This window comes from Garra rufa, chromosome 6 (genome assembly GCF_049309525.1).
Source record: "Garra rufa chromosome 6, GarRuf1.0, whole genome shotgun sequence".
Classification (NCBI taxonomy): Eukaryota; Metazoa; Chordata; class Actinopteri; order Cypriniformes; family Cyprinidae; genus Garra; species Garra rufa.
In genome coordinates, this window is record NC_133366.1 from 55,680,360 (window position 1) to 55,707,321 (window position 26,962).

A 26,962-nucleotide genomic window follows, 5' to 3' on the forward strand; every position below is an offset into this window, starting at 1 on the left:
CACACACACACACACACAAATACAGACAGACAGACACACACACACACACACACACACACACACACACACACACACACACACACACACACACACACACACAAATACAGACAGACACACACACACACACACACACACACACACACACACACACACACACACACACAAATACAGACAGACACACACACAAATACAGACAGACACACACACACACACACACACACACACACACACACACAAATACACACACACACATTTTAAATGTGCTGTAGAAATAAATTTTGACTTGACTTGTATGATGGACACAGACTTTACTTGTGTCTACTCGTCATTCATCTCAACACAGAATCACAATTTTGTGCGAGTTTGATGTGATTTTCCTCTGTCAAGATACTTGAAGTCGCCCTAGTGTTTTAAAATCTGTTGTGACCGTAAAAGTTGTGTATTGTTTTCCAGTCTTTACATAACTGATTTTACTCCACTGGCTTACCAGCTTTCAGGCCAGAGATTCTGAATATGGCGCTGGGTTTCTCGTTGGTTATGAAGCCTAAAAGCTGCCACACCTGTCCCACAGCAGGATCTGGAAAAGAGAAGTAGACAGCTCCACCCATGCCGGCTGGAAAGGGCACTGTTCCCAGCATGAAGACCACCACATGATTGACATTCTCATAGTCTGGCAGATTGAAGACGAATTTATCATTGGAGACCAGCTGAGCGTCCGTTTGGACCTGAAAGAGAGCAGATGAACATCGCTGCTATATCTGCCGTTTAATTAGAGTTTAGTCTTAGACAGAATAAAATAGGAGCATCAGTACATCTGCTGCTGATTATGGATGTAATAACGCGATTGTTATTGGCGTTGCATAATATACTAGTGACATGTTTGTCATCTTCTGATTTTTAATAAAGACTGGTCATAACTTTTTTAAGGCGGTTAAATAAATCATTAGTCTCATTTGAAAGCGAAATAAGGCTTACTAACCCTTGGCTAACTGGTCAGACTAGCTCTTGTGTGTGTGTGTGTGTGTGTGTGTGTGTGTGTGTGTGTATATATATATATATATATATACATGTGTGTGTGTGTGTGTGTGTGTGTGTGTGTGTGTGTATATATATATATATATACATGTGTGTGTGTGTGTGTGTGTGTATATATATATATATACATGTGTGTGTGTGTGTGTGTGTGTGTGTGTGTGTGTGTGTGTGTATATATATATATATACATGTGTGTGTGTGTGTGTGTGTGTGTGTGTGTGTGTGTGTGTGTGTATATATATATATATATATATACATGTGTGTGTGTGTGTGTGTGTGTGTGTGTGTGTGTATATATATATATATATACATGTGTGTGTGTGTGTGTGTGTGTGTGTGTGTGTGTGTGTGTGTGTGTATATATATATATATATACATGTGTGTGTGTGTGTGTGTGTGTGTGTGTGTGCCTAAATTCATGCGACTGAATCTGAATCTGAATCTGCTCACCAATCTACCGGCGACTAAACATCCGAACATCACCGCGTTTACTGCAGAAACACATTCGAGAAAACACAGTCGATAGCAGATCTCAACAGAACCATCATCGCACACATTACTACTAGAAACTTCCGAAATCAGCTGACAGACTCGACCTCAGACCCGGAAACAAAACACAACGCGCTTCACTGATTGGACGATCCGGAGCGGAGCCTGCCTCCGAAAGATCAAAACGAATGAGGTGTGATTTCATACCAGACACGACAACATTTGATATGGACTATGATTAATATAAATCATCTAGAGCAGCTTTAACACAAAGGAGGAGGATAAAAAGTACTATAATATCATCACAGTAGTATTTGACTGTGAATGCACAGTGAAATATGAGGAGAAACAGCAGACCTAACTATCGCTAAATATATCAGCTCCAGTGTTGGGTTAGTTACTCAAAGAACGTAATATATTACACATTACTAGGTACTCCCTCAGAAAGTAATATTGTTACTTTACTTGTTACTTTCTGGCAACAGTAATTAGTTACACTACTAGTTACATAACTTTTTCCCTACAGAAGTTCTTTTTATCTTTCATGTAAAATTCTTCTAGAATGCTATTAACATCATTTGTCCAAAATCCACATTGGATCGCAGTCAGAAGTTATTACAAACAACCAATAGTGATTGATAGAGACATTCAAGTAGAACTGTTGTACTATTCTCATTAATTGTAATGTGTAGCTTGATTGTAATCTCTCCGTTACCCATATACCATTATATTTCATTATGTGTTTGGTCAAGTCACATAAGTTTGTAAGAAACTGCTTCATTATTATTTTTTATAGTAATATAATGTACCACGTGCTTCAACTTACACAACAGTGTTTAGATCATGTTTTTTTTTTTTACAAAATCAATATAATGCAATATTTCTAGCTGAATGTAAACTTTTCCATATTCCAAGGACATCGCATGCTTGTGCCAGTCATGACAATAATGAACATTAATTTAAGAATTACTTATTTGTTGGATTTTAAATAAACAGGATTGAGGCATCAAAAGTAACTAACTAAACTATTTTATGGATGGTAACTGTAATATTATTACTGAAATCTTATTAGTAAATACACTACTAGTTACTGCAAAAAGTAATATTATTACAAGTAATTAGTTACTGCCCAACACTGATCAGTCCGAGATATGCCAAAAAAACAATCGGTGCTACCAACGATTCCACAGCAAAACAAACAGTGTTCCAACCAATCAGCGTCAGGGGTTGTGGACTTTCGTACTGGTCTGGTGCAGGGATGTGAGGGAGGCAGAGCGAAAGTCCACAACACCAACCCCTGACGCTGATTGTTTGGAACACTGTTTGTTTTGCTGTGGAATCGTTGGTAGCACCGATTGTTTTTTTTGGCATATCTCGGACCCTAGGCTGACCACAGAGACGCGTTTTTTTTTTACAGCCGATTTTTAGGGCAGGCAGCGAGCGGATCGTGAAGAAATGTCAGCTGAATTTGACACTTTATGTTTCAGGATTGAAATCGCTGATACAACCTTTAACTTGAAGATCCTGAAGGTTTATTAGCCACATTATTTATTAGCCACAACTAATGAACAAATTCCAAGCAGGTTTTTTTGCATTAGAGTCAAGCAGTAATTATAAGACAGTGCACGTTATATAAATGCACATTTTGATTAGTAGTAAAGCTAATAGTAAAATAGATTGTGTCTGATATCTAAGAAATCTATTTAATCTAGTGAATACTTGTTCAATGTGGATCACAATCAGTGTTGAGTTAATTGAACATTTTCACAACACTTTGTTTGAAGAACAGTGAAAGAAGTAGGTTAGAAAAATAGATTTTATTAAAGTCAAACAAGAGAATGGCAAAGAAAAAAGCAAAAGACAAAAAGCAAAGTCAAGATAAAGACAAAAGCAAAGACAACAGATCCTGACGATCAATCGTTTCAACAATCGACCAGAGATTCAGCGCAGCCGATCCCAGCGCCAGATCGACGCGTCGTCACACACCGCGATGAGAATACTGCTGTCCCGACTGAAACTGGTCTGTCTGATGGCCGACGTGCATTTAGGGAGGGTGAGCGTCGTACACCTGAGGACAAAACACAGTGAACATAAGCTGCTCCGTTCAGAATACGCTGCTGTGGACACTTCAAGCACTAATGCCTGTCAAACCAGGAATCTTACTTGGCTTTATGAGGATCTTCCACTTCCAGATCCCAAACGTAGAGCTTCCCGACTTGATTTCCAAGTGCTAACATCTGAAGAAGCGAAGATACAGCTCTTCATTCATGCGGTAAAGTCAGAGTAACGCTATTTAATGAGATTGTCTGTCATTGGCTTGTTTTGTTGTCAGTAGTCAACATTTGAAGTGGATCAAAAAAGTTGTCCCAAGAGAAAGGTATTGTTTTGGTTTTAGGACAGTTTGGATGAAATGTTTTGATCCGCTTCTAATGTTGACGACTACAGACCGACGCAGAACGTGTGAATGTCTATGGAGAACCTCAAACCTTCTGCCAGAAGTCCATGGAGAAGCGCATGTACCAAATGTCACACTGACTGTAATCGAAGCGGCCCAGAATCGTCACGTTAGACTCGTTGGGTTTGATGAGGTCGATATCGTCTTCCATTTTCCCAGGTTTCCAACACACAATTGCATTTTCACACGACTACAAAATAACACACAACAAACGACTAGCATTATTACTGAAACTCTAATAATGTGTGTAATATTACAATGTGTGCTGCGGACAGTACCTTTGAAAGAATCAAATCACCAAGCCAGCGGACACAGTCCACATAGTTCCTGTGAATGTCTCGTGTGGAAAAGTCTGGGAAGTGAATCTTCTGAGACACAAAAGGCCTGAAAATGTATGTAAGAAAGATGGAGAAGAACCCACATGTCAGAAACACAGAGACTGAAGAAGAACCTGAGGAAGAGCAGGAGGTAGGACTCACCGGTTGGTTTTGCTGGGGTTATACTCGTAGGAGCCGCGTATGGCTTTCTGCAGCCTCTCAGAGTTGATTCTCCACAGTTTCAAGGAGTGATCCATCCCACAGGACATGATCTTTTCACCAAGCAGGTCAAAATCCTACAAACACAACAGAAAAACTTAGTGACACAAAGACACTTTCATCTGCCTCATGTCAACGATGCACTTTTTTAAACTCCCGAAACCCAGCATGTGAAACGGTGCATCAGCAGATCTGTGTTTATTAGAGTCATAAACAAAGGCTGCGGTGGTTTTGATGTGAAAAGAAGTGAATCTGATCAGGAACACCAAAGATTTTGAACTCACCGCGCTCAAGACCTCGTCACGATGACCTTCAACGCCTCCGAAGATGGCCACCAGAGTGTCTGTCTGAATGTTCCAGAGGCGCAGCGCATGATCTGACAAACACACGGCAAACCGTGAACAAACCGATCCGAACGCACCGCGGGTCGGCCGGCAGAACACCTGAGCTGCTTACCTTTGCTGACCGACAGCAGGAGGTTCGGGTCCCTCGGGTGAAATTTGAGTTCGTTGATGGCGTTTCCGTGGCCGACGTAATGCTGCGGACGAAATGAAGAAATGAAGACACACCGCGGATCAGACAGCAATTCAACATTGACTGAACATCTGGACTCACTTTGACACACTGCATGGTGATGTGGTTAATGATGCGAATGATGCCGCGAGAGCCGGCCACGGCCAGCAGAGGATGACTGGTGCTCGAGTCGAAGGTCCAAGCGCAAGTGTAGAAGTTTTCATCTGCCTAGCGGCGCAAGAATCAAGGGAATAACAAAAGACACCAGCCCAAATCTGCAGCGGCGGCTTCACACGGACAGAAGAACGGCAGATAAAACCCAACCATCAAACCAGTTTAATCTGCGTGTCTGAAAAGGATACGTCAGCATCTACGTACGACTGCAGGAGACGGATCTCTCCTTGAGAATGACACTCGTATAAAGTGACCTGCAGGAAGAAGATACGGTCGACGTGAGGGAATCATTGGAGGAATGACGAGGAACAGATACTGGACTTTGACTCACTCGGTTGCTGCCGACGGTGGCGAACACCAGCGGGTCGCCCTCTTTACTGTGCCAGTTAAACTGAACCCCGAACAACGGCTGGCCGTGATCCTCCTGCAGGACACACACATCTCCGTCAGAGTGCCTTCACTAGTACACACTACTACACAAACACCTCAGGCGCTCTTACCCGCAGACTGTTGACACACTTGAAGGAATATTTGCATTTCTTGGACTTCCACTTGCCTTTGCCCCAGCTCTTTCTGCCCGGGGCATTGGCCGTGTTCGTGGGAGTGTCGGGTCGCTCCGGGTTGGTGCCGCTCTCAACGCTGACCGCATCGTCCTGGAAAATGGACACTTGTGAGTGTTAATACAGGAATGAACATGAAACTGAGCCCACGAGCAGAACTTAATCAACTCTGACACTGATCCAGAACAGATCACATGATGGAGGCAGAAACACATCTATTACAAACTCAACCCGCTCATGCTTTACACGATCATTGGTGTTCTTCATCATCATCATCATCATCATCATCAATATAAATACAGGACTAACGGTGGACATCCGGTTATACTAATGTTATTCTTGACAAGGACACAGTCACTTGTGTTTAATACCATAACAACACGGAGCATGTTAAATGTTCGTTAAATCGTGATGACAAACACTGAGCAGCGAAAACCAAGCAGAGTTTATCGTTGAAGAGAAACACGCGACAAGAGACAAAGAGAAACTCCACTGACGAGCAGCTGCACAAACACACACATATATCACATTCACTGCACAGATAACGTACATTGTCGTCTCCAGACAGATCGGGGTTGCTGTTTTCATCACTGCTTAATTTCTGTTTTTTGTTATTCGGCATCTCGTTTCCCGCCTCGGCGTGAGATTCAGACATCTTCCTCCGCATCTTCCTCCACAACGCCACACTGCCGGAAAGCAGAGCTGCGCTCTCACATGCCACACTGCTGCAAAACAGCACGACAGCTGCTGCTGTGACACTGAGCGACAGCAGAGGGAGGCATTTCACACTAACATGAGACCTGACCTAACTCTAACTCTAACTCTTTTTTTACAGTCTGTACAAGAGACCCAGAGCTTTAGATATGCTTATAGAAATGATGAATTTACTTTTTAGGTTAAGACACGAAGGAATAATAGTTAATTTTTTTTGGGTTCCGGCGCATTCGGGAATACCAGGAAATGAAAAATCTGATGTAATTGCTAAAGAATCACTTAATATGGATATCCCTACTATTTCACTTACACTAAGCAAGATGGAGGGGAAAAGTATAATAAAAGAAGCTTGCAATAAGAAATGGCAAGAAATCTGGAATAATTGTTAAACAGGAAGGCATTTTTACAATATTCAAAACAAAGTATATCAAAGCAAAATGACACTAAACTTAAATAGAGAGGATCAGGTAATTTTAACAAGACTCAGGATGAGACATACAAAACTAAATTCTTCACTACATATTATAGGAAAACACAGTGCAGGTTTGTGTGAATCATGTCAGGAAACAGTTGATCATATACTGACAGTTTGTCCAAATTATGAACAGGAAAGGTATGAATTGCAAAGAGAAATACAGAACTTAGGATGCAATGAATTTTCGGTATGCAAATTATTAAACATTAAACGGGGATCCGGTAAAATAATTAAGAAAGTTATTCAATTCATTAAGAATAGTGGAGTCAAAAATAGAATATAGTCAGCACAGTACTCCTAGTCTGAAATCACTTCACACTCCAGCACAGGAAGTGGCGGTATGCACCTAAAAGTTGGTATGCGACCCGCCAGTAAACCCACAGAAGAAGAAGAAGAAGAAGAGACCAAGAGCTGCAGTTACTCAGAAAAAACGGGAACTATAGTTAACATGAGAACAGTGAGTAATAGTTTGAGAGTTAAGCTTCACAGAAGCGTTTTAATGCCTTATGTGCGCTAATAGTTTATGGTATTTACGGTTTTAGTTTTTTTGAAGACAGAGAACAAGTCAACATCTCACATCATTTAATTGCATTTAAACTAAATCACACTGTAATGATTTGAAGGGTTCTAGAATAACTGAGGTTTGTCTTTAGCGAAGTCTCTCAGATGTAAGTTTAATATTTAATGAAGGTTCAGGTGTAGATTAAACTCATTCAGTCTCAAACGTGGAGACAACCTTTGACTTCCATCAGTATCTGTGTTTGTTCAGTTTTATGAAAAACAAACACTACAGTAACTGTGATCAATGTTCAGTCAAATAAGCATCATAAAGACTCTTTTGTCTGCATTGTAACTGGTATTAACTCTTCAGTTAAACAAATCTGTTTCATCCAACATGAATCACTAAATGATATCTTTCCTAACCCATGCATGAGTTTTCAGATCAGCACTTCTGTTAGAAGACGTGATCTAGGAACAGACACATTTCTATTTCTATTTTAAGAGGATCTGTCTCTCCAATAGGACAAAGACGAGTGTTAGACACAATGAAGAAAGATCATATTTCTGAGATTACTGACACGCTGAGACCCGTCAGATTGAGCAATAACAGCCACACAATGTTCAGAAGATGGAGACGTCGCTCTGTTTATCTGAACCACAGTCAACTCCTACAGTCGGGTTAGAATGGAAACATTGTGACAGAATTGATGATTACTGATAGACTCCCATACTGTGTGTTAGACGGGGTCTTCCTGTTTGACACTAACAGTGAGACTTTCACTCCAGATGATGGGTTTAGAACAGATTTAATCGGCTCTGTCTAATTCATTAAGTGTGTTGTGAACAGCGATATGTGATGAGACTAACAGCTGAACTGTAATAGACGTAATAGATGTTCAGACGGATGTCGAGTGTCTGTTTGTGTGAGTCTCTGCTGGACTCTTGTGTAGCGGCCCTCGATCTCTGACTGACAGCGGAGATTCCAGAGCCACGTCAGCGGGTCAAAGGTCAGGGGTGTGCATAGAGCAGACGACTAAACCGTCTTTACTTGTACGTTTATCAGTAAACTGTATGCAATCTAATATTTCTTCCTTTCATCATAAAAATAGTATTGAAGTCGTCGCCGTGAGCCAAACATCGGACTAAAGGTTTGTGACATTATTGTTTGACGCATCAAATGTTTGGTTTTTGTGTGTATGTCATGAATATTCTAGTCAAATAATCTATAAAAAGACAGCAGTTGGGGGATGACGCATCAGTGCTGGGAATCTGACTCGGACAGGAAACACAAGCACCTGCAGGAGGAAGTGGGAGTTCCCGTACTGTCATCTCGACGTTCTGAGACTGTTCTTCTTCTTCTCACGATTATCAGAGCAGTGTTGAGTGCTGGCTGTTAATGATTCCTGTGACTCTAACAGCTGAATGCTGACTGTCACGAGTTGGGTTTGTATGTTTTGTATCTGCAGATCAGAGCAGCTATAGTAGCTTTTGGAAACAAAGAACCCAACAACAAAAATATACACCTATCAAAAATGATGTTGTGATTAGAAAAGCAGTAGAGAAACCTTCCTGTGTTCTTCTTTTATTTATTCAGCTTCCTGCTCATTAGCGGTTGGGCTTGTTGTTCTTGAATCTACAGTAAAGTTGTAACGTAAGTCGCTCCTGTAACAAACTGCCTCAAGCGTGTAAACTGAGTATGAAAACCTCACAAAGGCTTTTGTTTAATGATCTCTGGCGACTGTTGAGCTCAAACATGCAGACGCACCGGTTTAGACTTTGATTAAAACTCAAGGATGTTTTGATGTGAGGCCTCTTTCAGACGTGGCCTATTGTTAAAATCCACTGAAGAAGAAAACAAAACCATGGAGTGGAGTCATACCAGACTATGAAATGATATTCAGGCACATGCTGTTATATAATGTACAACAAAAATAACAATAACATGGGAAAAAATAGGTTATGAATTATGAGTGAGTGATATAAGATGGAGACCGCAGGAGTTCATTCAGACAGTAGTGTTTCACATCAGACACGTCTGACTGGTTTATCTGGTGTTTTCACTGCACGCGGCGAATGCCATCAAACAGACACGCCTGAGGAACGCGATGTACACACAGCTTCACTAGTTCCAGTATAATCCTGTCCTGGGTTTGATTTGTACATGTAGCTGGTAATAATCTCAGTAAGTCTTTGACCATTGCTGTAACCGGCTTAGACTGAGCGGGTGAATATTCTGAATGAGCAATCATACATTCAGTGGCTAAATCTTAAATTGGACTTATTATTATAATTGATTATTCATTAAAAATACAGATCGATAAAGCTGCTTCACATTCACATTCATTTACACAACCTGAACTTTTAGGAAAAGACTTAACCTTTGTCCTTTGTCTTAATCATACAAGACATTAGTTCTAAAACACACTGACAGTGAATGAAAGATCTGGTTCAGTATCAGGTCATTTCTGATGCGAGTTCCGGCTCAGGTTAATGAAACTCGAGGTTCACTGAACTATGAGAACATTGTGGTTTCATGTTTCTATTAAGATTATTTATACAGACAAGAAAAACACAAGAATTGTGCAGGGATGTGACGTATAAGAACTGAAGCAGGAAAAACACAGGGAAATGCAGAAGTCAAGTTTTAGTTGATGATTTCAAGGTTTTTGTCGGTTTCCAAAAGTCCTCTCGAGTTTCACCAGATTCTCCAGAATATGAGGAAATCTTCTGTTATACAATGACACACTAATCGTGCTTTCCTCTTATAAAAATAAAAAGGTCAGCTTACATAAATGAGGGGAACCTCCTGGGATATACTTTTCAAATCTACTGTCAGTGTCTTCCGTGTGTCTGTTGTATGTGAATGAGCTGTTTTGTCATTGTGAAGATTTTAAGGGCATTTAAAGGTAATGGATGAACATGGCCGTGACAAACACTTCACTAACAGCTGATCACTGTGCCAATAGCAGACAGCTGTCCATCACATTAGCACTATTACCGCAGTCTCCTGGTGTCCATGAATTCCAGTAAGTTGTTCTGTGATCAACACTTGTGTTTCCTGATCTGGATCGGTTTTCTGCTCTTTGTTTCGACACTCTTCTGAAATGCGATTCGAGCTCTGCTGTGACGACTGAAACTCTCATGAGAACAGAAAACACTAACAATGAGACTTTATTTAGGACTGAATTACAGCAGAAAATTAAACACACAATATTAAGTAACCTGCCAACGATAAACAAACACTAACCCACTCCTGATGGAAAAATAATGATAAATGACATAATAATAGCAACATACTCTCATCCCATCACCACAAACATATAAATCAGAAATATTATGCAGATACATGTAATATAAGCTGTTATAATGCACCATCTCTTTTTGTCTTCATAAAAAAACACCTTTAACCCTATTTTATGTGGATTTTACAGTTGATTATGAGAACAGCACTTACAATCAAACAGGATCATTAGAGTTATCCAGAATAATTAGAGGACTTCCAGAGAATCACATGACATGACAAAAAGTTAATTATCAATGTGAGAAAGTCCCAAAAGAACATGCTGAAACATGCCTCAAGTCAACAATCAGAGACATTCTGGTCCAACAGGTTTAGAGTTACTGATTACCATCTCAGGTAAAGACTGCCGCTCATGTTTAACGTGCAAACCTTCTGACAAAACACACACAAGAATAATAACAATAATAATAATAATAATAATAACAATATGGATACAGTTACACTGTTTAAAGTGTACAACCTTTTACACACCAGATGCAACACTTCAGATCAGCTACTGAACAAGAGATGAGTGACTGACCACTTTCTCTTTAACAATGTGTCCTCATTTATGATTACTTTCTGAACAATCCTTCCTAACTTCCTCATAACATTAGTTTCCTCTTCTAACGTCAAGTAGCTTCTCTGAACCGTTGCTATCACTTTCCTGTGCCGTCTACTACTTAGTAGTGAACAATGATAAAACTGTTTCATGGAAACAACTGACATCTGCCTGAAGCGGCAAATGAATCTGTACACAGACCGGACTGCCTGACTGACAGCGATTCTGAAGGGGAGAACGGGACGGTCGCTCAGCAGCGGGAGTGCGCTCCTTTACCTTTCAGGATCCGACGCACCTGTGGAAATTACAGACAGAAATGGGTCACTGGAAATCTCACTGGTTTAGTGAGTCACGCAGAGCCAGAGGTGCTTTAGTCTGAACTCCTCAAACCGGTTTTATTTACGTTACTGCAGTCTAGTTCTGGTTTCACCCATCATCAGGTTATCTGACATACACGTGTTATTATAAGAGAAATGGTAAACGTGTTTCACAAGTCGTCTCGGGAAGAGCGCTCTCTGACTGATTCACTTTCGCAGATGAACATGAGTTGTAATAATAATAATAATAATAATAATAATATTATGTTTATGTTGGCCATTTATCTGATCAATCTCATATAAGATGCATTAGGATGAGGAAATAAACTAACAGAGCGATTCAGATCACAGCTGGTCAACAATTCCGAACATTATGGTTTCATAGGTTCATTATTAATAATAACTAGCAGTGTTATTTATCCCATTAACAATAGCTTGTTGTATTAAAACATTTTCGCCATGACGCGCATAGCTCCGCCCCTGAGTTAATTGATTACTTGTTTAATGGAGATTTCCAAAACTCAAAAGGAAGACATGACTAATGCTAATTCTGACCTGGTCTCCCAGCGGACCCTCGGGCACCAGTTGAGCCGGCTGCTCGTTCTCCAGGTTCTTGACGCTGGGATCGGCTCCTCGTCTCAGCAGCAGTCGAACCGCGTCTACTTGAGCCTGCCGACCCTGCAGAGCGCTGGCCACGTGAAGAGCCGTGTTCCCGTTGAACGCCTGTCCGTCACACAGAGAGAGGTCACGTAAAAACCCTGCGCCGCCCGCCCGCAGGAGAACGCTCCACACCACATCGCTCACTAACCTTCACGTTTATGACGGAGTAGCAGTTGGACTGATCCAGAAACAGGCGCAGCAGCTCGACGTTGGCCTCTTCGGCAGCCATATGCAGAGCGGTGCGGCCACTCTTGCGATCCTGTTTGAAACACGGTAAAAACACATGAGTGAAGACCATCAGACGCAATCCCACCTCGACTCCAACGGAACCACGCTCACCTTCGCTTCCAGCGACGCTCCCATCAGCAACAAAGTGGCGACGCACTCCCCGAGCTGCTTCCTCTTCTGCAGCAGAGCCAGACTCTGAGCCGAGGGGGGCGTCCCGTGACAGAACAGCTCCTGAACCACGGCATTGTGGGACAGGACCGCAACATGGAGCGGTGTGAGCCCTACAAACGCAAAACATTCGCCATCTGTTACTGTGCTGTAACATCCACTGTGGATGAATTTATGAGATGAAATAACCAGGAGCCCGTGTAAGACGACACTGACCGTCATAGTTGACCATCTCCACGTTGACCTGTCGTCCAGCGGTCTGCATGGATTTCTGGATGGCCTGAAGCGAAACAGAGAGTTAGCTGCTTACGCAATTCCCAAGAAAGCTCTAGCAAACAGATCTCAACATGTACTACACTGTGGCATTCTGGGAGAAGAGAGGGATTCTGTATGAACGCCAAAAGAGCTTCGGCGTTACCGATTGCGTGCCACGACCCGTCAACAGTTAATGGCTGAAAGAAACGCAGGTATTTTGTTTTTCAGTCTTATCAAAGGAGGTTGTGTCGTGCGGCCACTCGAGGGAATTTTTCGCCTGCGTTTCGTGCCTCTTTTTTGAGGAAATGCATATTAGTTAAGCAAGTTATGAGGAAGTCAGCAAGCGGCTGGTTAAACAAACACTGAGAATTTGATCGAATGATAGACGAGGACTGTTGATAGAAGATGAGAAAATGATAAGAGGAAAAACAGCGGTTAACAGATGCAGACCTTAGGTTAACAAGGAAATACTGCTGTTAATGATTGTAGGGATGCGCCAGGCTGGGGAACTAGTCAACTAGTTATTCAACGTCTGGTTAGTCAGTTAGTGGTTGTGTATTTAAACGAAGGTGAAAATATCATATCATAAATGTATGAGAGTATTTAAGTGCGGACAGCAGTCAGTCTTGTCCCTGTTATCATACTGGATCCACAGGTTTATTAGTTTTATTAACATTAGCTGCTGGACAGAGATCACTTGCTCGGTGTCTGTAAAGTGTTTCACGTCCGTCGGACAGATGGCTGTTTACAAATGACAAATAGTCGCAGTAGACAAAAAGACTGTTAAAAAAAAAAAAAGATTGTTGGATGTCATGTTTCACACACACACACACACACACACACACACACACACACACACACACACACACACACACACACAATGTCTGTGAACATTTGAGTCTGGAGCATCTTCAGAGTTAAGTTTTTTTATAAATGTTTGAAAACGCCTCAGAATGTGAAACGATACACAGAGGAAATGGCCTTTCAGACTGAGCTCTTCACATTAGTAACCGACACGCACTCAAGGGTGGATTTCTTTTCAGGGAAAGGGAGTGAACAGGAAGCTGTACCTGTAGTGTGGAGGTGTGGCCCTTCTCAGCACACACGTGTAACGGGGATCGGCCCCAGCAGTCCATGGTGTTGACTTCAGCGCCCAGTAAAAGCAGGTCTTGTGCAATCAGGTGCTGATCTGCGGCGACACTGACTTGGAAGGCGCTCTGAGCGGAAGAAACGAGAGATCGAATGAGTCATCGCACCTCAATGCAGTTGTTTGCGTTAATAACAGGGCGTCTGCGCAGGTATGTTCCTGTCAGTGCTTTCACAGACAGTCCCGTCGGTCCAGTGGGAGTGTTTTTTGGCTCTACCTGGTTGTTGTGTTCCTTCATGTCCAGCATGCCAACGGCGGACATTTTCCTGGCGAGGACGTACGCCAGAGCTCTTCTGCCCTGGGCCACCGCGATGTGCAAGAACCTGTAATCAGTCAACAATCACCTTAAGACTCTACGCCACGTTCCTCCAAACATACTGTAAACCAACAGAATAGCCTGGCTGACTTTGGCCACTTGTAAATCCTTAGTTCTGATTGTAAGAGTATAATGTATGAAAATGTACTCACGTGTCTCCATCTCCATCTCTAGTGGTGAGCTCCACGTGGCTCAAAGCAGCCAGTTTCTCCTCCTCATGCTGTATCTGCCACTGGAAGAAGGACACCGGAGGAGCGGCGGTCAAACCGAGGCCGGACGCGAGCGGCGGGACGGAGGACGGGTGCGTGTTCTCCACGGACGGCAGCGGATGGCAGCCGGTGTAAACGGGGCTTTCGGCATCAGCGCACAGATCTCGATATCCTCTCACCGTCACCGATTCAATGGAGAGCCGTTCTTTGGACAGAACGTCACCGATGTCCTCCAACATCTCAGTGCCACAGAACATGTTCTCAATGTGGCCACAAGGAGACTAGGAGAGACACAGAGCAAGGGTTAATACATAGTGCTGCAGAAAACTCAAACATAATGAAGAGGCTCAGGACTGAACGTAGCTTCAGAAGCACACAAGACACACAAGTGTTTCCAATTAAAATCATCTTACTTGCTATATAAAACATTCATGAGAAACACTTTGTTGTGATTCTTATAAAACTCAGAATAGGAGACACTGTATATAAAGTCATCAGACAAACACACCAGGATCTCTGAGTCTTCGGCTCGCAGTCGTTTGACAGGAGACACACACAGATTCTCCGCTTCCATCTTCGCTCTCTGCAGCGCCTGCATTATGGCTATAATTAAATAGAAATTTATTTTCCAGTAACTTCTGACAAACAACTTCCTGTTACTATTACACATCATAGGTGCAAACATTGATGTAGTTACCTGGACATTCATTTTCGATTGGATATTGGTGAGCCTGTGAACAAGCATATATCATTTAATCCATTTAAAACAGCATAAGAAAAAGAGCAGTGTGAATTCATTAAAATGATCTTATGGAGCAGATCATGTGTCACAAAAATACAACATAATGTTCTCTAACGTGTACCTGAATGTCGTGATGTCGTTTCAGCATGATCAGCTCTTTAACGGTGTTCTTGACGCGCACTCCTTGATACCGACTCGGTCTCCGCGCTTCTGTTTAAGACGGAGAAGATTATGATTGAACCTTATTTACTTTCATCATTTTACTGTCCTCTGAAACACACTGAAAACAGTCTCCTATATTTACACACACCGAGTGGCGATCCAGATCTAACACATTGTTTTCCTGATACGGTGCCCGTGATGTGAACACACCACTTCAGGAAGAGTAATACAATAATTAAAAGAGTTTCATAGTCACTCATTTTTTTTCCTACCGTTGAGGCTGTTTTGAGGACTTTCCGCATTGCTCCAGCTCTGATCCGAATCATAGTTCGGAGATCCAGCAGAAAGACTGGCGTCTGAAGGAGAAGGACATCCGTAGAACGACAACAGGTGGACCGGACTCGTCATAACATCGCTGTCCCGGTCCAAAACACCCGAGAATCCCTCACAAACTCTGTCAATGATCATGTTGTCTTGCTGCGAAGCGCGTTAGATCGAAATGACGCGACGCAACATTCACTGAAGAACTTATAATCGAGTGACGTCACGCGTGACGCCAGAACACGCCTTCAGCCAAAAGTGATTATTAGTACAATAATCAGCTCATGTTAATTTGACAATACCTCTTGTTCTTGAGGCATTCAATGAAAATAGCATAGGAAAATTAGTATGATAATAAATAAATACTATTAGTATGATAATATATGACATGCTTCAGAAACACACGATTTGAAATCATGTATACATGACGTTAAATAATTAAAATTCATCAAAACATGTTTGTTTGTGTTAGATGTTAGTCTGATCCGTGAACAAAGAATCATAAAGATCTTTGACAGTTATTGACTGATCCAATCCAGTCAACATCCATCAAATTAATATTTGACGATTATATATTAGATATCGTATACTATTTGAACTGAACTGGATGATGATATCACTGAATTCATTGATGAACAGCCTTTATCTGAAAATTGATTATTTACAATAATGCGTTCCTTACACACTATTGTGCTGTTTAAATACTGTGCAGTTGCTTTGACACAATCTGTATTGTTAAAAGCGCTATAAAAATAAAGGTGACTTGACTTGATTATGACGATATGATATATAAAACATCAAGAAACAGCGCAAACGCGTAAACTAAAGAACAAGATGTTCATAATATTCACAAAAACGAACTCGGCTATAGTACCTTATACTCTTAGATAATGAGCTCCATCTAGTGGTTCTGATATTAGTCAGAGATCCAGGACCAGCAGCTGCAAGACGTGATTATGTACATTTTATTTCAGTAACTTAAGTTTAAAGTAATTTAACATTTTCAAACGCAGGACACAAATAAATGCGTGTTTTCTTCCCACTGAGTGCTTAAGTGCTGATATAAAACGCCAGAATGGTGAAAGAAAGAAAAATTTTATTTACAAAAATGATTTTAAAATATATAACATAGAAAAAGAATAAACATGTGAAATAAATAAAAAGACTTGCTGCATATGCCACACTGAACACTTGTTGCAGCACATACTGTCAATATCCAGAAGCACACATACAAATATATACAATAAAGGCTCTTCAGCTCTGGACAGGTTCACACTGCAGCAGAATATCAAATCAATTCACATTTATTTCACAAACCTACATGCTCCTCTACAGTTCAAGGCTACTTCTTGTTGTGTTGCCCAGGCTCTACATTTACAGTATAAAGAAAACATGTCTACTGGTAAGTGCACTGAAAGACCTTGGCACTCCGGATAGATAAAGATGTAAATACTTAAACAACTCTAACAGAAAGCAGTGTACATTAATGTACTTCACTGTTAGAAAGACCAAAGGCAGCGGCAGCCAGTCATATAAAAATTCACAGTTGAGTTAAACATGACCTTCTTTGATCCGTGTTTGACTGCTGACAACATGAATGTAAGATGGAGATAAAAGGCTGCGTGTCGACGCGTCTACCGAAAGCCAGTAATTAAAGAAAAAACGTAGTGTACGGTCTTTAAGAAAAGGGGTACACGAGTCTGACAGAGTCCTGCGATGCCTAAATGTCATCCAGCGGTGCGTCAGACTCAGGTCAGGACGAGCGCCCTTCATTTCCATGAGGAGAGAGAACGGACGGATCTTGAGGTGTTCCTGTTCTGTCACCTGCTCCTTTATCCTCCTCCTCCTCGTCCTGTCGCTGCACAGATGACAGATACTGCTCTAATAGGCTGCCGTCCTGACTGTCCCCCGCGGCTGCCGTCAGCGGCCCGAGAGAGCGCACCGTCTCCGGAGATCCGGCCGTAGCCGTGCTGCTCAAGCTGCTGTCCAACGCCGCCTGACGCTCTCCAGGGGAATGAAAGCCAGACTCGGGGATGGAGATCTCAGTGCGGACAGCAGTTGCTGAGGGAACGCTGGGATCTAAAGCAGAACTGAGCCGCTCGTTCACAGAAGACCGCCACTCCAGCACCACCTGAAGCTGTCGGACAAAGACGACACACGGACAAAATATTGAGAATAGAGCATGTTCGTCACCCGTCCTTTATTTCTCAGCTGAAGATGTCTGATAATAACGCTTTAAAACATCAGCTGCATTCATCATCTCACGATCATCTTCACACTGACCTGCTTCCAAAGGAACTTCACAGCTTCTTCTTGCACACGTCTCTGCAGTCGTTCTTCTTCTTGTTGCTTGCGCACTCTGCAAAGCATACGAGTTACTGCGGAATACTACGGCTGTGTCCGAAAACCTAGGCTGCTGACTTGCTGCCATATCAGGCAATGACCAGTTTCGGACAGGCTTCAGAGGCAGTGTAACATGACGTTGTGGCAAGGTTTCCCAATGTTTAATATTATGGACAAAAACAATCTCATACAGTTAAGTATGAATGCTTTAAAATACTACATAAAGACCTCGATGTCATTGACCGCTGGAGGCCTGTGCGTCGGAGAAGTCGACTGAGAGTTGCAGCTATTACTATTCATAAAGTATGGTTATGGTCAAGATCTCATCTATCATAAAGTTTAATATCACTAGAATATCTTTATTTATATTTAGCCTATATGACGCACACGCACGGGATTGTGGAAAATCGAAGGCAGCGAAGGATGCATCTATGGCTGCCTTCAAAATTCATTCAGATGAAGGTACCTCCGGAGACAGGAAGCGAAGCAAAATTTGGATTCGGATGTGCCCCGATGCCTTCCCGCCTTGGAACGCTGCCTCTGAAGACAGCATTTTAGAGCTTTCGGACACAGTCTATATATTGTTTCAGCTTGCGTTAATGTTGAAGTTGATTTTAGCGTTTGAACTAATCAGCTTAAAAGGAACATTCGCAAATATACCAAAATGATTAAGATAAAACCGCATCACTTTCCTGCTTTTACACCTCATTACCTGAAACATTTAAAATGTGTTGAACAGTGAAGTGTTTCACCTTTCCAGTTCTGCGGTCAGGTGGACGATATGATCCTGCATCCTTCGCAAGCGGATCTCAGAACGTACTTCTTTGGCTTGCGGATGGAAGTGCCGCGTCCAGTGACCCCTCCACCAAGACTGAATCCTTACAGCTGCGTCGTGTGGTTCACACTGCGGCACAGCGGCGTTCTGCATCCCAGTCCAGTCCGAACCCTCCACAGAATCGCTGCCTAACACGGCATCCCCGTTTAACGCATGCTGCTGCGGGTTACTGTCGGAGAGGGCGGCTGTGTCAGTGCCGTCCACGTAATCTGATCCTTCTGTCAGAGAGTTGAGGACAGCCCCGCCCACTGACTCCGCCTCCGGCGGGCGGTGCTGAGCAGAAGTGGGAGGAGCCAGAGAATCGTCAAACTCCTCCTCGCCGCTGTCAGGTGCTGAAGCTGGATTAACAGCAGAGTTAAAGGGCAGGAAAGCAGATTCAGAGGACAGCAGACTGCCATGAAGCTTCTCCTCATCCGTCTGCACATCCTCCAGCATCATCCCGTCTTCAGCAGCGGGTGGCAGGCGGACAGCAGCGATCACGGGTGAAGACGCGGAGCCCATCCACGTGTTTACCTGAACTCCTGGATCCACATCTAGAAATCATTCCAAAAAGATGCAGGTTGAACCTTTGCTTTTTACATATTTATCTGTCACTTTTACATATAACTCACTTTTCATACTGATTTGATTTATACAAATAAACAGAAACAGTTACATAAGCCATTTCACAAAATGTGCATACACAAGGCATTTTTGTTTTGAGTGAATCCGAATGTATAATGAGCCTTACACATTTACCTGTGCTTCAGAGGTGTCTTTACACAGACTGGTTAATGCTGCTCAGAGATGGCATAAATGCATTTACCCAGCAAATACAACAGCGTGCTGTGATACTGTAAAGAGCATGTGTAAATATGCCTACAGAGAGGAACATCAATGATTTCATTTAAATAATGGAGAAGCAGTGCAATGTCAGCACCGCACCTACTAAACCGGATTGCAGGTTGTGGGTAAAAGAGACGGAGACATTTGTGCTGACAAACCACATAGAAAAGTAAGTCTGTCACCGATCTGACCTGCCTGAGCGAAGACATCCGTGTCTCTGTTCTTGTGGATGCGCCGCTGCTGAACGTCTAGATGCGTGGGGCGAGATGGACTTGAGTAGCAGTAACGTGTTTGCTGCAGCTGTTTCTGATGCTGTCTGCGCACACACACACACACACACACACACACACACACACACACACACACACACACACACACACACACACACACGATCAGTAAAGCTGCACCAATCAGGTGTTGCGGTGGATTAAATGGTTTGTTTGGGACACTACCTTTGTTTATTGAGGATTCTCTCAAGTTTAGCATCCTCTGCTGACTGTAAGGCAGTGGTGGCTGTCAGGGGACACGTGGATGCCAAATACTGGACCAGCTGTGCGTGCTGCCCCGACCGAAACGTACGACCTTTACCCTGACTGTAGAGCCATTCTCCTTTGAGTCTAGAGACATTGCAGAGTGTTGTCATTAGTAATGCAGCTACATATCTCACAGATCACTGGATCTCAAGCTGTGGTCTCTGAAGGATTAAAAATTGGTGATTTAAAAAACAATGTAAATAAATAAAATAAAATTAATAAATAAACCTAATTGACAAATACAAAAAACTAAAAAAAACTAAACAATACTGAATAAATCAACATACATAACGTGATATAATTCATATTCTTTTTGTATTAAAGTCTTTCTGTTGTATGGCCCAACACTCACTCATTACCTTTATTTAGCTAAAATGAGCAACCTAGAAAATGTTATTAAAATGAGTCTGAGACAATTAAAGGTTGGTAAAAATGAGGTCGATTCATATGCAACAAAAACTAAGGATAGTTTGTGCACTACTTTGAATGCTAGATAATTATAGGCTGGTGAAATCCTTCAGAATCTGCATGTTAGATCCACAATTTTCTGTTGTATCGTTGATGTGGTCTCCTACCTGAGACCAACAAATGACTAACCCTAACCCTGTAAGGTTAGAAGAGCGTCTTTCTTAAAAGGACTGTCAAATGCAAAATGGTGTGTGACAGTTTGTACAAAATGATTTGTGGCACCACAGTAAAACACCGATTCAAACACAGACTGTAATTCTTGTACTGAAAAAGCATCTAACCCACCCCTCTTTTTGTGAAACCACATATCCATCCAGCACCTTCAAACTGAGACACCAGCTGACGACATACGGGCGATAGTCACAGCCGGGCAGAGCCGGCGTAGCCATGACACACGGGTTACTCATGATGGACAGCTGCTCTAGCTTGTGTAATGGAGCTAAATATGACACCTGGAAATGAGATACACAAAGAAACTGATTAAACACTAACACCCATGACACATGAATGAGGCTGATGACTGAAACCTTTAATCTAAATATTCATGATTAAACAACACATTTGGGGAGAAATATATTTGAGAGTTGTTCATTCAGGTCGTTGTTGTATTGCATCTGTGCTATTTTCTTAATGGTGGTCTGTAGACATGCAGACTGACGGCTTTGGCTTTTCCATCACTGTTTTTAAGCATCTTTTGTGTCCCGAGTGACGTGTTTTAAACTGAAAACACATTCTGTGCTTTCCAGTAAACATGGATTTATGAATGTGTAGCTGCCCTGTGAGATACTATCTTCTAATAATATTACTTATACTTTATTAATGCGTGGGTTAGGGTTCTTGAACGATAAACAATGTACGGTGGGACTTGAATTTATCCAGTGGATAATTATTTTGGATTGCGGTCATGTGATTGACAGGTTACTAAAGATAAAGGCATAGCAAAAGTGAAGCAAAATAATAAATGAACAAAAACAAGTTTGCAGAGGTTTGCTTTGCTAGTCGAGAAGCTCAAATGTTATCAGGCCTTCTCCATTGTCTGTCTGTGGCGCTTTACCTCGGTCAGGTCTCTGATCTCGTTCTCTGCTAGCGACAGGACAGTGAGGTCCGTGGGCAGATGAGCAGGAACGGTACGCAGAGTCGTGATGATGTTTCCGTGCAGAAGAAGAGTCTGAAAAGGGTTAGACGGGTCTGAAATATCAGTTACTCTGTCTTTGTATAAAATATTTCTCTTCACACACTGTGAGAGATTTACAAATCATTGACCTCTTAAGACAAATACCTTTAACGCTGAAAGCTTGGTGAGGTCTCCTATGTGAGAAATATTATTATCTGACAGATCGAGATGCTGAAGAGAAACACAGGTGTTGAGCTGCTCGATGACCTGGACGAACACAGACAGATGTGCACCGCTTCAGATGAGGCCAGGAAGAATCAGCCTCATTTTCAATGAAATACATGGTAAATGTGAAAAACACCTTGATGTTGTTTCCAGCTAGATTGAGCCATTCCAGATGAACCAGGTCCTTCAGCCCCTCAATATAGCCCACGCTGTTGTTTGGGAGGTTCAGAGTTCGTAAGAGAGTCAGCTTGGAGACGCCCATCATGCGGACCAGACGATTGCAGGCCACGGACAGCTGTTGACAGACGGCAGGTCAGACACATCTACACTAACGGCAGCTGTAGGTCAGGTGTGAATCCAACTAACCTGCTGAAGAGCTTCATTACGCTCCAGGTGCTCCAGCTTTATAATGTGGTTTTGGTCAAGAATAAGAGTGTGTAACTCCCCCTGACTGAAGAACTTCGGATCCAGTTTATGGAGACCCTGATTCGAAAGGTCTAATAGACCTGGACCTGAATAAGAAGAGCACAGGACAAAACACTGATCAACTGCTCACTTTCAATCTTCAAAAGAATAGTCAATTGAAGATGGTGCTTTGTTCATATTAGTTATATTTACTAGAGATAAAAAATGTTTTGCTCTTCTGTGTGTGTGAACTCAGATCAGTTGTGGACTAGAATCTGATGCTGATTATAAGATAAAGCCCATCCTAACAGAACAAGTCTCATAAACGGCAGATATGAAAATGAAATCCTGTCAGTTAACGTTAAATAGTGTTTATAACAGCAGCTTTTCGCTCATTACGATCAAACGTCAAGTTCGTCACGAGCTCTACACGTTAAACACGATCACAACAACTGAAACACTGCAGTGTAAGATGTCCATCTGATCAATCGCATGAAGTAATAGTTTAGCAAACCTTCTAAATCTGACATTTGGAGCACCGCATCGGCGAGGATCGCTCCGTCAGTCGCCGCCATACTTCCCGCTTGTGTCACCGCCAGGCAACCGATCGTCTATTTGATTGGATATACTAATCTGGAAATATTAATCTTTTTGCATATTTTTATATGAACGCTGGTTACATTTATGTAGCAAGTTCGTGTTTATTTTGAAAAAATAATTTAGATTTGCAAAATAAGCTCCTTTATAAACCGCTTACCCACAATTCCTTTTCCTCTTCCCTATCTGAAACGCCGCCATGAAGTGAGTGTAGTCTGTGTTCATCCACAAACATCTTGTAATTTATCTGCATTGATCCGCTAGTAGAAGTATTCAGATGTTAATAATAAGTAGTATGTATCTATAATAACTCTCATTTTTGGTGTGCAGGGTCGAGCTGTGCAGTTTTAGTGGGTATAAAATCTATCCCGGTCATGGCCGGCGCTACGCCAGAATCGATGGAAAGGTAAAAGCACAAACTCCACGTGTGTCTGATTTCACTCTTGTGTTTTAATCAGCCTGAATGACTCTTAAAATGTAGCGATGTGAATATTTCTGTCTGGCAGTCTTCAGTTTGACTGTTTATCTTAGGTCTGGCCTGTTGGCTAACTGCGATGCTAACCAGAGTAAATGATGGTGAACGCTGCGTTTATCTTAACGCTTGAAAACGAAACAGAGTGTTATGATTCTGTGAGCGACATTATGTCTGATCTATGCGCTGAAACTGTTGTAGTCTGAGCTGATATTTGACTGTGTAAATGTAAGATCAGTGTGGTTTATAGTGGCTGTCATGTCAATCCTCTTGCTCTGCAGGTTTTCCAGTTCCTGAATGCTAAATGTGAGTCTGCTTTCCTGTCCAAGAGGAATCCCAGACAGATCAACTGGACCGTTCTGTACCGCCGCAAACACAAGAAGGGCCAGTCTGTGAGTTCCACATCTCAAACCTTCACCATAGAGTCAGAGTTCAGTCACTGACAGGGTTCTTCTGCATAAATGTTTATATCTACTGCAGGGGTCTGCGATATTGACTAAATATCTCATTTTTTCTGGGATTTTATCGACAGTGATATTTAGCTGTGTTTGTGATTAAGGACTGCAGAGCTGACTCCTAACGTTTTTGATATTCTCATAATTCTGTGTAGTCCATTCATGGCAGTAGTAGAAATTTTTATCCAAGAAGTTTAATTTAACCTTTTATGTGCATTTTTACATTTTATAAAGGCAAATTTTTTATAGTGTGCCTCTTTTTGCCAAATTCTTATATTTAATCAGTCAATTATAATAATAATAATGCATTTAGGCTGTTAGCAAACAAATTAAATCAGTACAAAAAAATTGTCTTTGCAGAAGTTGCATATAAAGTGGCATTTAGATGGATTTACTCAAGTTAATGCGCTACATTTGAAATTATTTTAAAAGTGGAAACATTCATTGCAACTGAACCGAATCATTTAAATGCTTGATTCATTCAGGAACAAAACACCGTCATGTTGCTCAGAGACTCAAAACAGTACTATAAATGTTTGGAATGATTTTTGTTGGCAAAATTGAGTAAAAACAGGAAATATGCTATCTAGAAAAGCAAGTCTTTTAATATTAACTTGTTTATTATAATTGTTGTATAAAATCAATATCACATTTGTTGTCATGCTGATTTTTGAAGGAAAAAAAGGCACTCTTCGTGTGATATCAATGAACTATATGAAATTATATATATATATATATATATATATATATATCTTCTGCCCTCATATCTTTAATTATAATCATTCTAAATGCAGTGAGTCCTGCAGTGAAAGAATGCACTCTAAATGCGTACTAGATTTCATCACGTAATCCAACATTATGCGTGCACTCTGTAGGTGTTTTGTTTCTTGCAAAATACTGTCAAATCGCACATTGTTAAAACAACCATTACGATATCATCACAGACGATTTATATCACACCCCTAGTCTAGTGATTGAGTTCTGTAACTGTAGAGATAATTTAATGACCAGAGTGCTGATTCTCAGTACAGTGAATAACTTTCAGCTGCTCATTCAGACGTTACATTTAATCTTTACACCAAGCAGCCACTCACAGGATTCTGGGATATTCAAGGCAATGCAGGAAACTTTCCAATTGAAGGCATCTCAGTAGATTCATGTGTGACTAAAAGCAGCAGATGTTTTGTGTGTTGAGTGATTTGACTGGAAATGAAGCTTGAATTAGGATTGTTCAAATGTCTTTTTGCGTGTTTAGGAAGAGGTGGCTAAGAAGCGCTCCCGTCGTGCGGTGAAGTTCCAGCGGGCCATCACCGGTGCTTCTCTGGCTGAGATTCTGGCCAAGAGGAACCAGAAGCCTGAAGTGCGTAAAGCACAGAGAGAGCAGGCCATCAGGTGAGCACCTCCAGTTTTCTGCACCTCCCTGTACGTTTATGTTAAAATGTCCATCGCTTTTTTGTTTTTCCCCATGCTCATACATGTTCAAATGTGTGTCTTTGTTAGTTCATGTGTATTTGTGGGCATATCTTAATCTAAACCTGCAGTTTTGTACAGTTTGCTTATTTACAGATTAGTCCTGCATGTTTGACACATCAGATCTGATGTTGTAGCGTCACTGTCCTGCAGTTTTAGCTCAAATTGACCAGCCTGTAATTTTCTAAAGGGCTTGATCATCTTGTCCAGATGTTTTTGGTTGCGGTTGGAGCTGAGATTTGAAAAGTTCAATATTATAAGTGTATACTACAATATTTTAAGTGTAGATAGTTGAATGTTTTTAATTGACTGTAAAGTTATTTAAAATGTAATATCTGTTAACTTTTGTTAACACTCTTCAGACATCATTGCTAGCTTATGCCTGAATAAATGACAGTATTGTGGTTTTTGGTTTTTTTAACCAGCTATTAAGTTTCTGTTAGAACTACAATTCCTAAAACTGTTTCAGTCGTTGCCTTTGTGTCGCAGGTTTGTGCCCGGTTAACGGATGGAGACGAGTGTGACTGAAACTGATCATTTCCTTTCTAACCTTTGTTTTTGATCTGATCTTTTAGGGCTGCCAAGGACGCCAAGAAGGCGAAGCAGGCAACTAAGAAACCACCCGCCCAGAGCACCAAGGTAAGTCTATGAGCTACACGATTTATCTTATTACCTTTTGTAAGGGATAATATAAATGAATCCTGTTTGGTGGTGGTTTTTTTTTTTTTTTGTTTTTTTTGCCCCTTGAGGCGTTACAGTGTGACTGATTCTGTCACTTCTGTGTCAAAAGGTGGCATAGAGTAGAAGGACTACGTCTACACCTAGTACTCCTTTTAATGGGTGCTTGACGTCATTGATAGTCCTACACATTGTTGAAAAAAACCCCAAATGTAAATCCTTGTGTTTAAAAGTCTGTCATGTAGTCAGTAACATGTTTGTATTGTTTTTAGGCCCCTGCTAAAGCCGCAGCCAAACAGAAAATCGCCAAGCCCATGAAGGTCAACGCTCCTCGTGTTGGTGGCAAGCGCTAAGTTCATGTTTTGGTGTTTTGTGTATTAATAAAAGTTTCACTATCAACCCTGAGTGTCCTTGATGTATTGATTTCATTAATGTTCAGTGATAAACGGTGACATTGTTCACGCTAAACAAAAATGCTTTGTTTGCTGATTTAAAAGTGCTTCAACAGGTGCCCATCTCTGCTGCAAATGTCTATTTGATTGCAGAACACTGACATATGATTAACTCTTTCAGTCTAAAGTGTGTATGTGGTCACATCTGGTTCACTGAAACTAAGGATTGTATTTGATCGTGCATTTGGTTGCTGTCATGTGATATATATATATATATGATTGCGCCGAACTCGAACTGAATGGGTTAAAGCAGATTTTAGCTTTGAACTGA

The 26,962-nt window shown here is 41.5% G+C and overlaps 4 protein-coding genes and 1 non-coding gene across 6 annotated transcripts; 2 read left to right on the forward strand and 3 right to left on the reverse strand.

The window, feature by feature from the left end:
- Positions 1-3,033: 3,033 nt before the first annotated feature.
- eed (embryonic ectoderm development) lies at positions 3,034-6,438 on the reverse strand. The gene is made up of 12 exons (XM_073842950.1): positions 6,313-6,438; positions 5,703-5,855; positions 5,534-5,626; positions 5,391-5,456; positions 5,131-5,256; positions 4,972-5,053; positions 4,800-4,891; positions 4,459-4,592; positions 4,258-4,363; positions 4,011-4,169; positions 3,688-3,761; positions 3,034-3,592 (listed from the first exon to the last, which is right to left on the reverse strand). Exons 1-12 carry the CDS (start codon positions 6,427-6,429, stop codon positions 3,466-3,468), a joined length of 1,329 nt encoding a protein of 442 aa, XP_073699051.1. The 5' UTR covers positions 6,430-6,438; the 3' UTR covers positions 3,034-3,465.
- A 4,167-nt stretch (positions 6,439-10,605) lies between these two features.
- nfkbiz (nuclear factor of kappa light polypeptide gene enhancer in B-cells inhibitor, zeta) lies at positions 10,606-16,017 on the reverse strand. 2 transcript variants are annotated; one of them, XM_073842771.1, is made up of 12 exons: positions 15,771-16,017; positions 15,458-15,543; positions 15,292-15,325; positions 15,103-15,197; positions 14,538-14,875; positions 14,287-14,392; positions 13,993-14,139; positions 12,884-12,947; positions 12,611-12,780; positions 12,420-12,530; positions 12,167-12,334; positions 10,606-11,589 (listed from the first exon to the last, which is right to left on the reverse strand). In XM_073842771.1, the coding sequence occupies exons 1-12, from the start codon at positions 15,964-15,966 to the stop codon at positions 11,545-11,547; spliced, it is 1,560 nt and encodes a 519-aa protein (XP_073698872.1). In that variant the 5' UTR covers positions 15,967-16,017; the 3' UTR covers positions 10,606-11,544. The 2 variants fall into 2 exon arrangements, with proteins under 2 accessions (XP_073698872.1, XP_073698870.1); XM_073842769.1 differs by having other exon boundaries at positions 15,458-15,546.
- Positions 16,018-16,895: 878 nt separating this feature from the next.
- On the reverse strand, positions 16,896-23,142 carry cep97 (centrosomal protein 97). The gene is made up of 11 exons (XM_073842393.1): positions 23,082-23,142; positions 22,529-22,674; positions 22,299-22,457; positions 22,103-22,204; positions 21,878-21,991; positions 21,109-21,275; positions 20,275-20,439; positions 20,014-20,138; positions 18,915-19,530; positions 18,103-18,178; positions 16,896-17,956 (listed from the first exon to the last, which is right to left on the reverse strand). Exons 1-11 carry the CDS (start codon positions 23,140-23,142, stop codon positions 17,573-17,575), a joined length of 2,115 nt encoding a protein of 704 aa, XP_073698494.1. The 3' UTR covers positions 16,896-17,572.
- Positions 23,143-23,308: 166 nt separating this feature from the next.
- rpl24 (ribosomal protein L24) lies at positions 23,309-26,638 on the forward strand. Its single transcript, XM_073842409.1, has 6 exons — positions 23,309-23,368; positions 23,495-23,570; positions 23,918-24,028; positions 25,347-25,483; positions 26,137-26,200; positions 26,512-26,638. Exons 1-6 carry the CDS (start codon positions 23,364-23,366, stop codon positions 26,590-26,592), a joined length of 474 nt encoding a protein of 157 aa, XP_073698510.1. The 5' UTR covers positions 23,309-23,363; the 3' UTR covers positions 26,593-26,638.
- On the forward strand, positions 26,298-26,430 carry LOC141337551 (small nucleolar RNA SNORA17). The gene has a single exon (XR_012355784.1). It is a non-coding gene; the product is annotated as a small nucleolar RNA SNORA17 (small nucleolar RNA).
- Positions 26,639-26,962: the final 324 nt, after the last annotated feature.